The sequence below is a fragment of the Ixodes scapularis genome, unplaced genomic scaffold (genome assembly GCF_016920785.2).
Source record: "Ixodes scapularis isolate PalLabHiFi unplaced genomic scaffold, ASM1692078v2 PGA_scaffold10__122_contigs__length_95168666, whole genome shotgun sequence".
Classification (NCBI taxonomy): domain Eukaryota; kingdom Metazoa; phylum Arthropoda; class Arachnida; order Ixodida; family Ixodidae; genus Ixodes; species Ixodes scapularis.
Window position 1 is genome coordinate 34,525,110 of NW_024609836.1, and position 14,296 is coordinate 34,539,405.

The following is a 14,296-nucleotide window of genomic DNA, read 5'->3' on the forward strand; positions in this document are numbered from 1 at the left end:
AAGCGGACGAACCTGCTCGCCGTACTCCATGCCTGCCATCAATGCCTTCTTGCATAAGAGGTCAATGACCCTGCAAGTAGTTTGTTTTGCTCGTATAAATCTTCTAGACCCACCAAGACTACCGGTGGCACACTCTGTGGCCCGTCGTTCTGAGGCGGTCAAAATGCACGGGAAGACGGCGGATGGTCTTTTTCTCCAGATTTATTATGTGCACTCTGTTCGCAGGACAGCCGGGATGGTGCTACCGGCATTGCTGGCGGCCCTGCGGGTATATGCCCCTTACGTCACGTTCCCGGTGGCCCTTGTGGTGGGCATCATCGGCTACAACCTGGAGAGCATCGTCTCCGACCGGCACACACCCCACAAGAAGCAGAGCGTCGGCGAGGAGCGCAGCGAGAGGCTACTCCGGGAGCTGGACGGACGGGACGACGTGACACGGGTGGAGAGGCTTGGCGACAAGAAATGGGTGCCCAACACCGTGCTCGAACGCAACGTGTCGCCTTCGCTCAAGACGCTCGACACTCGCTGAACCTTAGGGTGGTTAAGCGACGTGGCACGGTCGGTCCACTGTTGAAACGTGACGGGAAGATGGTAGTGCTACGGTCGTCCCGGGCTTAAAAGTCCAAAGTGAATAGCGTTATCGAGGGTTCCTTCTTTGATTGATGTGCGGGGTGTGGCGCTATGAGCCAACCCTCAGGTGGTTGGAGGCGATGCGGAGTGATGCGACACTTTTGGTCCAATCCTGAAATGCGACGGGAAGAAAGTAGTACTACCGTCGTAGTGTCAATATTGTTATTGCTGGTCCATTTTTTTTTTATTGATGTGCAGGGTGCGGCACTGTAAGCTAGCTCAATGAAATGCCAGAAAGAGTTAAAAATCCGCCAGGCAGGATAAGTTGCTGGGAGCGAGGTTAGCCCTGACCACCAGCATTCTGTAGAGCTAGTTCGTAGCGCCGCACCTTATATGCTGTGCGACATTATTGGCATGAACACAACATGCACATTATTTTGAGCTTTACTGTCGTGGGGTATTGCCGAGCATTAAATTTTACTGCCTGGCTTGGTGCCCCAAATGGCCACTTTCTATCTCAGAAGTAGCTTTGATGACAGCATTTCAAGACTAATTTCTATTCTTAGAGAAAAACTGGAAAAAAAAAAAACTGATTCCCTGTGTCCGCAAACTGTCGCGCGCTTTGTGCATTCGCCATCCTGTGCTAGTGTAGAACAGATGGGAACTGTAGCGTTTGCTTGTTGGAGGCGCAGGCACATTGTACTTATACACCAGTCCCACATTTCCTGCATTGGTGTGGGCTGGTGTAGCTAAGTCAAACAGGCTGCTTGGCACCTAAGTGTGGTTGAAGATAGATTGAGTAGGCAGGCAAGCTGGTTGATGCAATAGTTTGGAAAAACCGGAGACGACAGACGAAAAAGGGTGTTGTCCCCCTTTTCGTCCGTCATCTTCGATTTTTCGAAAATAAGTGTGGCTATTTGTTGTCACAACTAACACATTCGAGCACATAGATAAGATTGAGTCGTGCACTTTATCAGTGCGGCTTGAAGTCATTCCCTTACTTGTGTTCGTAAAAGCTACCTGGCAGAAGTTTACCTTAGCTCACATGCAGGTTGACACGGCCAGGCAATAAGAGTGTGTTCTGGACTAATGGTTGTGCCAGGGTTCTCCCTACAATAGGCAGCAATTGTTTTGCCACCCACCAGTGTGGCTTATCGCCCATCTCTAATGCATCCAGCCCGGCTCTATATTTTGCCTCCTCTGGACAAGAGGATGCTAATTTTGAAAATGCACGATACCCTGGGTTGTTGTGTTTGGTAAACTTGTGTGTCAATATGCAATGCGACCAATTCTTTTGAACAGAAGCACTGCTGTGCGGTAGAAGGCGGCAGAAAAAGTGCCAAGAACACCAAAAGTTGCAGCAATGGCCCCCTCCTCCTCCCTCCCAAAACACCCTGGAAATTGTCAGATATCCACATCCCAAAAATTTCTGGGCAGAAACCTGTTATGTTGTGTGCCCCGCAAGAAATGAATAGTCTTGCGGAACAAGCATTTCTGTAGAGCGTGCTGTCGGGTCAACTGGTTTGTCTCGAATTACAGTTGAATCTCATTCATTCGAACTCGAAGGAGACCGAACATTTGTTTGAATAAAGCAGAGTTTGAATTACCGGGAGTTTCCTCCCATAGAGACGCATAGGAGGGGACCTGCATATTAGTTTGAATTATCTCCGCAAGTTTGAATTAAGAGAGCTTGAATTAAGGGGGGACATGGGCCTGAGCCTCAAAATTTTTTGAAAAAATTCATTTTTCAATTTTGAGGTTTTCAGTTTTAGAAGCTAATTATACACCCTTACACTAAATTTCATAACCATGCGCCAAATAGTTCCGTTGATATAAAGTATTTTCAGCATATTGTGAGGCAGTAACAAAGTAAAGGAGTTCACTGTTTGAATGCATTTTTCTCAGTTCCACTTTTTGCTGCAAATTTCATACGAAGGAATCTTTTGTTTGAAGGTAAAATTATTCTGATACCACAATCAAGATGTTTCTGAACTGAAATTTACTGGGGAATTGGGCTATCTACTTTATTTTGTTTTACATTAAAGTCCTCATTGAGAAAAAACTATGTTTTCAAAAATTGACAAAGGACAGATATGCATCTTATATTTTGAGGTAATCACTCTTCCTGAAATATTTACATTTAAGTTATAAAAAACAGATAGCCCGAAGTCCCATATCCCCCACTTTATACTCAAGCACTTAAAATGGTGCATAATAGCTTCCTTTGCATATCATAGATTTCTTAACGAAGAGTGACACATCATCTTATGCAGGTATGTAAAGTTGCCCTAGAGAGCTGAAAGTTTGCACAGCACACCTACATCTGAAGTTAAATCTCCCCTGCTAGTTTCATTCCGATCACTTGAATAGTTCAAAAGTTCAACCTCTAGCCAGTGTCCCCCCTTAACGAGATTCAACTGGAGTATGCTGGAAAAGTTTAGGAAAAATGGGCAGTTTAGAAAAGCGAGGCAAATGTAAAGAAAGAAAGGAACTGACGTCCGGATGGCTGAGCGGGATCTTGCCATTGACGCCTTTTTTCTGTCTTGTAGCTTAGTAAAGGACTATACTCCGTCTCACCTTATGGCAGACCGACGCGGACCTTGCATGCCGTACCTGCCAAGCCAGCTCTGCGACCATATCCCATGACTGTGCGTCCTGCGCATCGCCGCTGTCCTCCCAAAGGTCGCACGAAATTGGCTTCAACGGCTCGAGACGTTCCCCGTGGTCTATCGCGAAGTGAACTGGACTATAGGTTACAGCCGAGGCTGCACCTCTCGTCCTAGTTGTGTTTCACCACAACCAGTGTGCACCAGCTCGCATGTGTAGTCAATGTTACATCCATTTGCTTCTTTATTATTGGTCCGTGCCGCAGCACAGTCCATCCTTCTGGTCTCGAGACGCGAGCAGGTATTCTGGGAATAAAGTGGGAGCGAGCTCAGTGGTCTTCGCTCTCCGACTCGTTGCCCTTGTTGATTTCGGCGGCGACCTCCGTGAACAGGACGTCCCAGGTCCAAGCCACGTCCGGCTGCAGAACAAAACGCCCAAAGTTGCACGGCCAAATGAGGACCGTTTGATCGCACGGTTTCCACTCCATACCTCTCGGAGGTCTTCTTCGGGAGACAAATGCTTGGCGAGGAGCCGCAGATCGCAGCCGTCCTGCATGGAGACGGACGGTTAAAATCGCTCGCGCGGCTCTCGCAATGTCCACTTCAGACGTCCTTTTAAGGCGGGTTCATGCACTTGCGTCCGAGTGCGTGGCAACCGCTTGGGAACGCCGAACCCACTAGCGCGGTCTATCGGGTAACCCTGGAACACTTATGATTTGCATACATATTTTATGCATCATTCTTTCATTGTAGGCTCGATTCCGACAATGTTAAGAAGCAAGCATTTGTTGCGGATAGTGCTTGGATTTGATTTCGTAAATACTGAAAAACTTTCCATCTAATTATATGCAGATCCTTTTAGGGCTATTGGACACTAGACGGCATTGGCGTGTTCTCTCGTTGGAAGCAGTTACAACCGTTGCAATACAGTCGGTCACACTGAAACGCAAGTGTGGGAACCAGCCTTTACAATTTTTACAGCGGAGCTGTTAAGAGCTAGTTTCCCCAGGATCGTGTCCATTAGCAAACAAATGATGACACAGAACTCTGGACAGCTACCGCCATCTATAAGCGACGGCGGCAACCATACAATCGGCTTGCCGGTTGTCTGGTTGCCTGTAGATGGCGGCAACCTTTCGAGGCCTTTCCACCCTGGCTTGCCGACTTGCAGCCAACCATTACTTCATTCCCACCATAGTACAGCTACGCTGGTCTTTCTTCTTCACCAGAGGGGGAAGGCTGAAAGTTTTTTCTCATAACAACCCCTTCCATATGTCCTGAAAACGTGGATTCATTACCACGCTCCAACTGCCCAGAGTATGAGTTCGTAAGTTCCCCATCTCACATCAGTTTTAGGAATGGCACTACCAATTCGCCCAAATGCCTTCGTCCGATTTGGTCCTTATATTGCCGTGAGTACAAGGTCCCTTGTTTGAGAGCATCTTTTGTTGACGGTTCGAATAACGACGACCGGCGCGCTGCCAACTTCACCTACTTGGCCGTGGAAGGTGTTTCGAACGTGAGCAATAGCTGTCTCCTGCGGAATGTTAGACATCGCGCACATGTCCAGAGCCCGATGGCTCTGCATCTATGTTTTGTGGGGGCTTTGCGGATGTTTTAAAAACATTGTGAAGGCTACACTAATGCAGTCTGTGCTGGTGAGTTTTTCAGTCGGGGGGACATAATACAGGGGTCTAATCGTCGCATTAAGGGGGGACACTACCCGGAGAAAAAAAGATTCTTCAAAAAACATTGATTTTGAAATATTACATATTTACATCCATCTACATCCAGAGAGTATTCCCAGAAATTTTCACTAGTTTACACTGCATAGTTAATTTTTTATAAATTATTTTCTGTCCACCAAAGCTAAAGGAAAGGTAGGGTATGGAGCACTTTGAACACATTTTTCTCCGTTCCACTTTTTTGTATAAATTCCATTTTAGTCAATCTATCGTTTGAGAATGGAAATACGGGCAAGGCTCGTTCTTCACTTTTCCTGACTGAAATTTAATAAGGAATGCGCCTATGGAGTTTGTTTGTCACTTTACGGATGTCTTTTATAAAAAATGTTGACATTTTGTCGGAGACACAGAAGACCAAAAAGTTGACCAATTTCGCAGAAGAGAAAATTGATAGAAATCAATTACTTTTTACAAAAGCCTTTCCATAGGCGCACCTCCTAGGCATTCTGCTACATATCTAGCGAATAAAAATCTTTAATATTGTGATAGTTTTCTAACGATAGATTAACTAAACAGTGTAGGGGTGTTGCTGATAGAAGCTGTTCTAATTTCCTTCCCACATAACCAACAGACCTAAAATTTTGTTATGCACCCTCTAGTGTGACCACCAGCCTACCCTGTAAATTTCATTAATTTTAAGCCAAGGGTTCAAAAGTTGACCCTCCCAGGGGGTGTCTCCCCTTAAGTCAGCTAATGAACCAGGATACGTTACTTACCCTTTTCTTAGTAAAAATAAACGTGGCCACAATTAGGATCTTGCAAAGCGTCGTCAGGAACCACCAAGTTGGTCGATTTTGGAAAGACTCTGAGCATCTGGGAGAGGTGCAGTAGATAGCTGAAATTGCCACCCGTGCGGCAGGCACAGGGCTACCGGTGCAATAATGCACTCGAGCAGTTTCTCCATTTTTTTTCGTCTGCGTTCTCACATTGCCAGTTTTGTGCCTGTCACACGAGTGATACCTTTAGCGCACCACTGCGCTTCCCACGCGCTCGGTCTTTCTAAAAATTATTGATTCACTGGTTTTCAATGAGGCTCAATAAGCTTCCATTTGGAACCATATGTTTATTTTCAGTAATGAGAACGTTAGTTAAAACTGTTTGACTTGTTTTGACGATTAGCCCCTTATGGTATGACCCCTTGCCTGTACCGCTCCCCTGCAAAGAATGCGTAGCGTAGCTTTTGCAGCTTTTTTTAAGAAGTGTAAAGCTTAAAATAAACACCCTATATAGACTGTCTGGGACTCTGCAATGAGCAATTAAAATCTCGGGACAGCACTTGCACCATAATCTATATGAACACGCGACAATTAGCATTTTTTTTTCTCCAAATTTTTGTTTGTACATCTTGCGCAACAGTGCAACTCGTACACTTTTTATTTTTTTCTCTACAAGCAGAACCTTAACAGCGCGAATTTGCCACGGGGAGCATATTTCTCATTCGAATCATTGGCAACAATATCGGGACTGGCTCCTGCTCTCGCATTAATTGCAATTGCAGTACACACGTGCGGGTTCGTCGGCACCGCTTCTATGCACCGACCGTGCTAACATATAAGTGCGACTTATACGAAGCTGCAACTCATGTACCGACTTTATTGCGGAAACGGGCAACTCGTATATTGGAAAACACGGTCATATTTTTTAGCTGAAGCCACTAGACAAGCTATGCCTCAGAGTATCGTCACTTCACTCTCCGACTGTCTCGTAGGTGCCACCATTTTGTTGCCTAGCGCAGAGCGAGCAAAATCGGCAACAGTTACGTCTAGGGAGCACGACTTCCTGAGCTCGGGATACGGCGTCGGGAAACTCGGACGAGATCGTTGTGCTCCGTCGCAGACTTTTAACGTCTCATGGAGGACAGAAAGACGTTCACCATGATTTGGATAAAGCTCGAGGCAACCGGCAACGGTGATTTTAAGCAACAAGGTGGCTCGAGTGTCATCATTCTGAGGGGTAGCTTATTTAACGGCCGAAGAGACCATACTAATGGGTGTGTGACAAGGGCTCACGAGCGTCGCGAAGGCTGCCTGCTTGAGGAGCTCGCTGTCAAGGTGCCGGAAGGCATCCATCTGGCCTATGGGTGCACTGCATGAACCAAGAGCCTCCTTTAGTCGCTCGCAGAGTAGGTACGGCAGGAAGGAGCTTGAGTTGTCCCGCCTCCAGTGCAAGCTTCCAACCTTCAACAATGCTCGAGTGTCTTGTGCACCAGAGCCGTACATGTGGAGAGTTTGGTGATTAGATGGTAAGAATAGGGAGAAAATAAGAATGTGTCATTGGCCGAACTTGTTTCAATGAGCTTGGGCGCATTGATTGACAGCTCTTGTGGTTGACCACTAGTCACGAATATTCCCCTAGCGGAGGCAATGAGCTTAACTTGCATCCTCCAATCACAATTTGTAGGTAAGGACGTATTAAAATATTTCATTTCAGCACGCTAGACTCTGAGTCTGCGGCTCGGAATGCGCCTCAATTTTTCTTTCAATTGCGGCGAGCAGATGACGAAAACCGTGTACGCGGCTTCGTGGGAATTTTGATTTGAACCGCGGACGCGCACTCCACGTTCGCAGTTTCGCGTCGCGTTTCGGGGAACTTTTCTCGTCAGTGTCACCTTTTCTGGCTCACTAAACGCACTCGGCACCTTGGAACTCCCCATTTCCATCAATCTCTTACAATTATCCATTCATGTACTTTCAGCCTCATCGGGAAACAAAAAATACCTGCGCCACGGTAGGCGTCTTCTTCAAGGTCATTTCGGGTTCTGTTTGCCTCACAGGACCATCACGGGGGAACATGTGGCGCTGGCGGCAGCGCCGCTTTTGCATCTCCGCCCCGACTCCCACCGGCTCCTCCCATTGACCAAACTCTCTTTGTTTACGGCTCTGTCGTGGACCTCAAGTGCGTGCGCTGGAGGCCGGGCGTTTAGTAGACGTGACCCATTGTTCTTATTCTGTCGGCGACTATACTAGACACATTGCGGTCGAGTGCCTTGGGTCGAAGTGCTCACCTGGGTGCCTGAGCAATCTGATCGGTGAGATCCTCATGATCCACCTCGCCTAGGTCGGGGATGGTCGGCATGTCTGTCGGGCAAAAAGCGCAAGTCACTGCCTCACCTTGCTCCGCCTAGGCTCCGTGCTTCGGCTTACCTGAGTCGGAATCGTCTCGTTCTAGGACTGTCTCGTTGCTGGCCACTTTGGGAGTTTCTCTGAAAAGTGCCGAAGGACGAGGAGATAGTGGGAACGGTAATTATGTCAGTTACAAGTGCTAGCTTGGCACAGATGAATATTTGACTGTTTTAAAGGCATCGAGGATTGGAATGTAATTTCAGTTTGGTCTTGGACAGTTTCGAAAGTATGGTAACTCTCGTTTGTCTTGCTGCTTGTGCCATCACATTCTCTGTTTGTGACCCCTATGATTTAACAATGAGATTTGTGATAGATGAGATTAAGCCAGTAACAAGGTCACACATAAAAGTAAAACAAATGAAAGAAATGGGCTTTCAGCTTGTGTTGCAAAGTGGTTGCCATAACTTGGTCTCACTTGCAATACTATTCAAACATACTGGTTTTTGTGGAAGTTTTCACAAAGATTGTGTCTGTGCTCGAAAATGGTTCAATAATAGAGCAGCATGCTGAAGTGAGCTCTTTGTGAGAACAACCATCTGCAAAGAGAACTTGCAAGCACATTACTTCTGTCTACTGTGAGTGGTGGTTGTTGCATAGGGTGATTCTGAGCTGGGTTTAGAAATTCTCATGAGGTCACTACACTCAAAGGTGCAGTGGGGTGCAGTGGTGAAAGACGGCAAACGAAGTGAGGGTACATTTAAAATAGTGTTGCGGGGGATCGCCTCGAAATGCAAACGGTGTTTCGATGTTGACTTCTTGCTGCTTCACAGACACTTCAGATTTAGTGGAAGTGCAAATTAATTGAAGCAGAACTTTCACCATCTTACTGAGCTTTCTAATCATTTACAGTATCGTGAACTTTCTTCAGGGTGTGTTGTAGGAGTCGTGCCGTGACTGACTGGTATGACAACTAACAACACCTGGATAAGGCCATAGTGCCGAGTTTTCTGCTTCGCCTACCGGAGGCCAGCACGGACGCAGATTGGTCATGAGTGCTGCATCGGTGTTAGCTGGGGTGCTTCTCACTGACTGACCACCAATCCCTGCTGAACACTGACACAGCACTCAATTTGCCCCATGCTGGCCTCCGATAGGTGAAGCGAAAAACCCGGCACTATGGCCTTGATATGTAGGAGGTGTGGCAACCAGAGTCATGCTTTGGGTGAGGAGGTGGGAGGACTCACGTCTTGAGAGTGCTCTGGGGTTGTGCGGAGGGCCGTCGAGAGCTGAGTGGGAGAGAAGGATGGCCGACCAGTTAGCCCCCTCTCTCCCTGCCGTGCGACAAGTGCGCCCAGTGTGGTGCTTGCCCCTGGGACTGCTCCTGGAGGCACTGGCAAGGGTGACCTTGTACATTTGAAGGGGGGATTGTTCTGTTTTCGGTAGTGCTTGTTGTGCAGAAACCCTAGAGGTACATTCCCCTCATGGGGTATGTAAATCGACGGTAACTCGTAAAAAGAAGGAGGTGGGGGGCCAAGTGAGCACTTTACTGCTTACTATTATAGTTTGCCTAAACTATCAATGAAAGATTGTTTCAGTCAGTTTTTCTACAAAATAAGTGTCTACCAAAATCTGTTGCACACTAAGCAACTCTTGGCGAAGCTTGGTTCACAACACATGATCTGGCCCACAAAATCGTGTGCACTTGTGATTCACCCAAAGCGCATGCAGGCCCTACTAATGGTAAACTCTGGTCTCTACATATGCACACGTTTTTTGCCACTCATGCCAACTGCTGCTCCTTTTCAGGTTATGACGCGTTTAAGACGTGCCTCACGCGTTCGTACAGAAAGAAGTGTGAGACATGAATATTATGAAGAGGAGCGAGTGTCATCGTCATATACACCAGATTCGGCCATATCCTTTCACTCATCTAAGGCAAAGGCACATGTTAGTTTCTTTTGCCCGCAACTTTATATTTGCTATTTGTTTGGAAGGTTTCTTCCAACTCTGAAGGTGGCAGCTCTCATATTCATGTGAGTTTGTAGGAGTACGAGTTTGTGTGACTTTGTTTGAGCTCATGGGAATGTGAGTTTGGGCAACTTCATGTCAGTTCATGGAAGTGCGAGTTTGGGTGACTTCATATGGGAATGAAAGTTTGTGACTTCATATGTGTTCATAGGAGTATGAGTTTGCGTGAATTTATGGGAATGCGAGTTTACTTCATAGGAGTGTGAGTTTACTTTATGTGAGTTTTTGGGAGTGTGAGTTAGTGTGACTTGATGTGAGTCCATGGAAGTGTGAGTTTGACTTAGGGCACAGGGTAAGGTAAAATTAGAAAAAAATTCGATTTTAGTTTTTTTCGATATTTGAAAAGTTTAGTTCTTTCTGCACATTTTCCATTGTCCCAGTGTTTTTAGAAAGCTATATTTCGGGCTGAAAATCACTTCTTCCGAAAGCAAGTAGCAGGTGACCACGCCTCCTTTTGGGATACACTCCCTGTTTATCGATGAATTCTCCAACAAAACAAAATCAACACAAGACCTAAAAGCTTGTCCAGTAACAGATAATCTCAAAAAAATATTTCGCAACTATTGCATAGCTTTTTTTCAACCAAGACAATGACGAGACGCTGTGCACGTTTTTCCCAGGTGTGTACCGTGTGTACATTCAAGCGTTTGTGTTTTCGTAACGACAAAATGGCGCCATTGAATGCTGTTCCTTTATTCAATGGTGGCAGCATTGCACAAGCCAATGTTTTGAAGTTTTGTGGATGGAACCCTGTTTGGAAAGCCATCAAGTGGCTGAGGGAAGTTGACGTCACTCTAATATACTTTACGGACCAAGCGACATGGCAGGTCACAAAAGAGGCCCGGCAAGCAAGGCGATAAGCCTAAAGGCGAAGACATGACATTAGCAATGCCTTTCAAGCTGACGGCTATTGAAAAAATGACTCTGAGGCTGTTGGTGCCAATAGAAATTCGTTATTCACCAGTTTTTTTACTTTAAACTCAATTATCTCAAAACAGTGTTTTTTAGTACATAGGTACCATTTTTTCCTTAACCTGACATTATAGAGGGTTGATTTTTTATTCCTACCACATACATGGGTGTTCAAAAATACTGAACTAAAATTAAAAACGTGCACCTAGCAGTTTTTGAGTTACGAAGTTTTGAATAGATGAAAACGACTAAAATTTCAGTACTAGAATAAAAATATATAAAAAAAAACTTATTTTAGATTGGTTCAAATAATTCTAGTTCAGTGGATAAAACACAATATTTCGAACAAAATGATATTTACATGACAGGAATACTCCTAATAGTCACCGAGAAAAATGTTCCTCAACATGGCCTCAAATGCATGGGGAGTATAGGACTTACCCTGTGCCCTTAAAGGGGCCCTGCAAGGACTTTTTTACTGGTTTTTAATTTGCACCAAACCTGAGCGCACTGAACATAGTACTTTAATGAAACTTTTCCTTTCTCGAATTCCGCTTTATTTTAAAAGTTATAGGCAAATTAAAATTACAAAAAATAAGCAAAAAATAACCTCCTTCATGATGTCCTTGGTTGCTTGAGTGGCCGTGAACTAGAGGAGGGATAGTGAGCTCAGCGAGCGGTCATGGTTGCCACGCTCCGTGCCAATGGCTCGAAAGAGCGCCACTGAAGCATGTTCCGGTTAGGCTGTATGAAGCAGGCAGCCAGGGTGGCTCGCATTGCATTTGCTGCGTGATTAAACACTAATTCGGCATGACACTTCATTTGGCCACAAACGACGGAAAACAAGGGGTAAAGATCACTTTAGAACGGAAGCCACTCGCGCTGCCATACTGCCAAAAGGCCAAACTGCAAGCCAAAGCTGCTCGCCGAAGGCCTTGGGAAAGCTCGGAACTGGTCGGATCCTCCACTCCACACGGCCGCAGCGCCACCGCGTACATCCAGGACTTCTCTACGCTCGCCGCTCGTTGGTGCCTGATCCCACTACACCTTTCTAGTATGCGCCGCCTTTTCCACCGCTTGGTGGTGGGTATGTCGACGGGTCAGTTCTTGTTTCCATACTTTTTAAACTGCAATTGTTTCTTTTCTGATCTAAAATACTGAACAAACTTCTTTTATAAATAATTGAAATGGCTCGCGCCACTTACATTTTGTATTTCGACTAAAAAGAAGCTTTTAGCGGCTCTGACCAGTAGTAAGGCCAGGACCAATGACGTCACATATCGCACGCTTTTGGCCACCGCGGGTCGCCCCCGTAAGTAGAGGAGGTTTTCGTGTTGTCCGGTTAAAATATGACGCACTGATATTTAGTAACTCTCTCCGTACCCGCTGGCTTGCCCGAACCCCAAGAGACATAGAAACCGCAAAAAAGGTAGACGCTTAAATATGATTGCTGGGCCCCTTTAATGTTAGTTTATATGAGTAGGAGGTTGTGTGAGTTCACAAAAGTGCGAGTTTGTGTGACTTCATGGGAGTGCGAGTTTGTGTGACTTCATGGGAGTGCAAGTTTGTGTTTGGCTTCATGGTAGTGCGAGTTAGTGTGAGTGCATGGCTGAGTGATCAACTTCATGTGTGGGTATGCTGATCAAAGCACAGGGAAAGAAACAAACCGGAAGAATCCAGAGGAGCTCTCATCGGCCCAGCCACTCATTCTCCTGGGCCTCAGTGGTGGCTTAGAAAGGTCTCCATCCTGCCATAATTCACAGGAATGTGATTTGCATCGTGGTCTTTCAGCAAATAAAAAAATGTGGTGGTAATTGTACCTTTATTCATTAATTATCTGAGGCATAATAATTGATGGGCTTGCATGCAAAAAAACAGTCAAGTGAATGGAAAGTTATGAGTGTAAAATGTTTAAGTAAACCAGAAAAATCGTGGATTTCGAGGATAGACACTACTTGTACAGCAGTTTGGTATCCCTTAATTATTTCAACAATTTCATCCTTGTGAAGTAGTTTGGGAGCTAAATCCCACACAGAAGCTTACCATGGTGTTAAAACATCGGAACATATTCATAGTTAACATCTTGGAATTAAGGCGTGTTGGGATCCAGAAGTCCAACCAGAAATATATCAGATATTGCACCTACAGTTTAATTCAGCACAGCACAATGGTGGCTGCTGAATGTTGTTGAGTCAGCTTCATTCATATTTTTCTCTTTGTAACATGTTTACTAGCTTAAACTAAGGGAGGGGGGAACAAGGAGTTTTACATTTTATTGTGATCAATTTATATTTGCACAAATAATTCTTCCAAAAGTCATCAATGTTGAATTAATCAGTAAAACATCAAAGTTGTTATCACTGCATTCCCTTTGGAAGGGCTGAACTCCCCCTAGATAAATTCTGTGCCATCTCATTTTGCAACCCAAGATACCTCGAACCATGTATTCCAATGATGTCAAGGCGAGGCCAGCTCCTTTTCTTCGTTAAGGGTCTTTCTGATGAATGACAAGCAGAATAATAATAATGACTGAGGACATATATATTTTTATATTATGTTAGCCCTCTGCAGTTATTCATCCAGTGAATTTTTGTCTGGGACTGTAAGAAAACCTCTCTTTGGTCAGGTAAGGAACATTACATTTGGTAATGCTTTTGCCTTCCCTTGAGAGCTATTCGAAGCAGGGTATAAGTGCTTTTCAATTAGCCAATCAATATGTAACAGATGAACCAACTTGCCTGTATTACATCACAGAATTTGTATGAACTACTCATTTGACTGAACTGCTGACTTAATGACCGATTATAAGACTTGTATGTTTTTGAACAGAAAAAATGGTGGGCGATCTCTCGGGAGTTTAAAAATTAAGCAGCAGCTACTTGTAATAAAAAAAAATTATAGGACAACATTTTGAATATGATATTTGGTTTTCCACATACCCTGGTAGTTGCGTTGCTTGGCGCATCGCTGGAACTACTGCTGAACAAATTCGACCTCCGCGACCGTGTGGGAATGATGGGCTGCGAGGAACGGCATATGTGTATCATAAATTTCCTAGCCATAACACGAGTAGCTTTGGTACCTTCTTCACGGGGGAATCTAGCCTGAGGTCCTCAGCGTCCATTCTACCGGTGGCGCGTGAGATTTTATGTGGAGCGTAAAAGAAAATTACTTGGTGCGACAACGAAACTCGAGTGAAACCGATTTGAGCGATTGTTTACGTTTTCGTTGCTAGGCGATGCTCAGGTTGCCAGAGCTTACAAGAATCGGAAGTGTATGGTTCAAACATTTTAACAATACGTACACACTACAAATAAAATGTCTTTTATTAAAGTCTTAAATATTTAGAAATATATCATTTTATTTTTAAAAT

General features: G+C 45.1%; 2 protein-coding genes across 3 annotated transcripts; one reads left to right on the top strand and one right to left on the bottom strand.

Annotated features, from left to right (window-relative positions):
• Positions 1-225: 225 nt before the first annotated feature.
• LOC8030633 (small integral membrane protein 12) lies at positions 226-1,660 on the top strand. The gene has a single exon (XM_040214404.2). It carries the CDS (start codon positions 236-238, stop codon positions 527-529), a length of 294 nt encoding a protein of 97 aa, XP_040070338.1. The 5' UTR covers positions 226-235; the 3' UTR covers positions 530-1,660.
• Positions 1,661-3,402: 1,742 nt separating this feature from the next.
• LOC8030632 (intraflagellar transport protein 43 homolog A) lies at positions 3,403-14,023 on the bottom strand. Of its 2 annotated transcripts, XM_042287714.1 has the most exons (8): positions 13,863-14,023; positions 12,591-12,670; positions 9,228-9,269; positions 8,065-8,123; positions 7,926-7,998; positions 6,931-7,006; positions 3,667-3,726; positions 3,403-3,595 (listed from the first exon to the last, which is right to left on the bottom strand). In XM_042287714.1, the coding sequence occupies exons 1-8, from the start codon at positions 13,983-13,985 to the stop codon at positions 3,506-3,508; spliced, it is 603 nt and encodes a 200-aa protein (XP_042143648.1). In that variant the 5' UTR covers positions 13,986-14,023; the 3' UTR covers positions 3,403-3,505. The 2 variants fall into 2 exon arrangements, with proteins under 2 accessions (XP_042143648.1, XP_040070337.1); XM_040214403.3 differs by lacking the exon at positions 12,591-12,670 and having other exon boundaries at positions 13,863-13,954.
• Between the last annotated feature and the right edge of the window lie 273 nt (positions 14,024-14,296).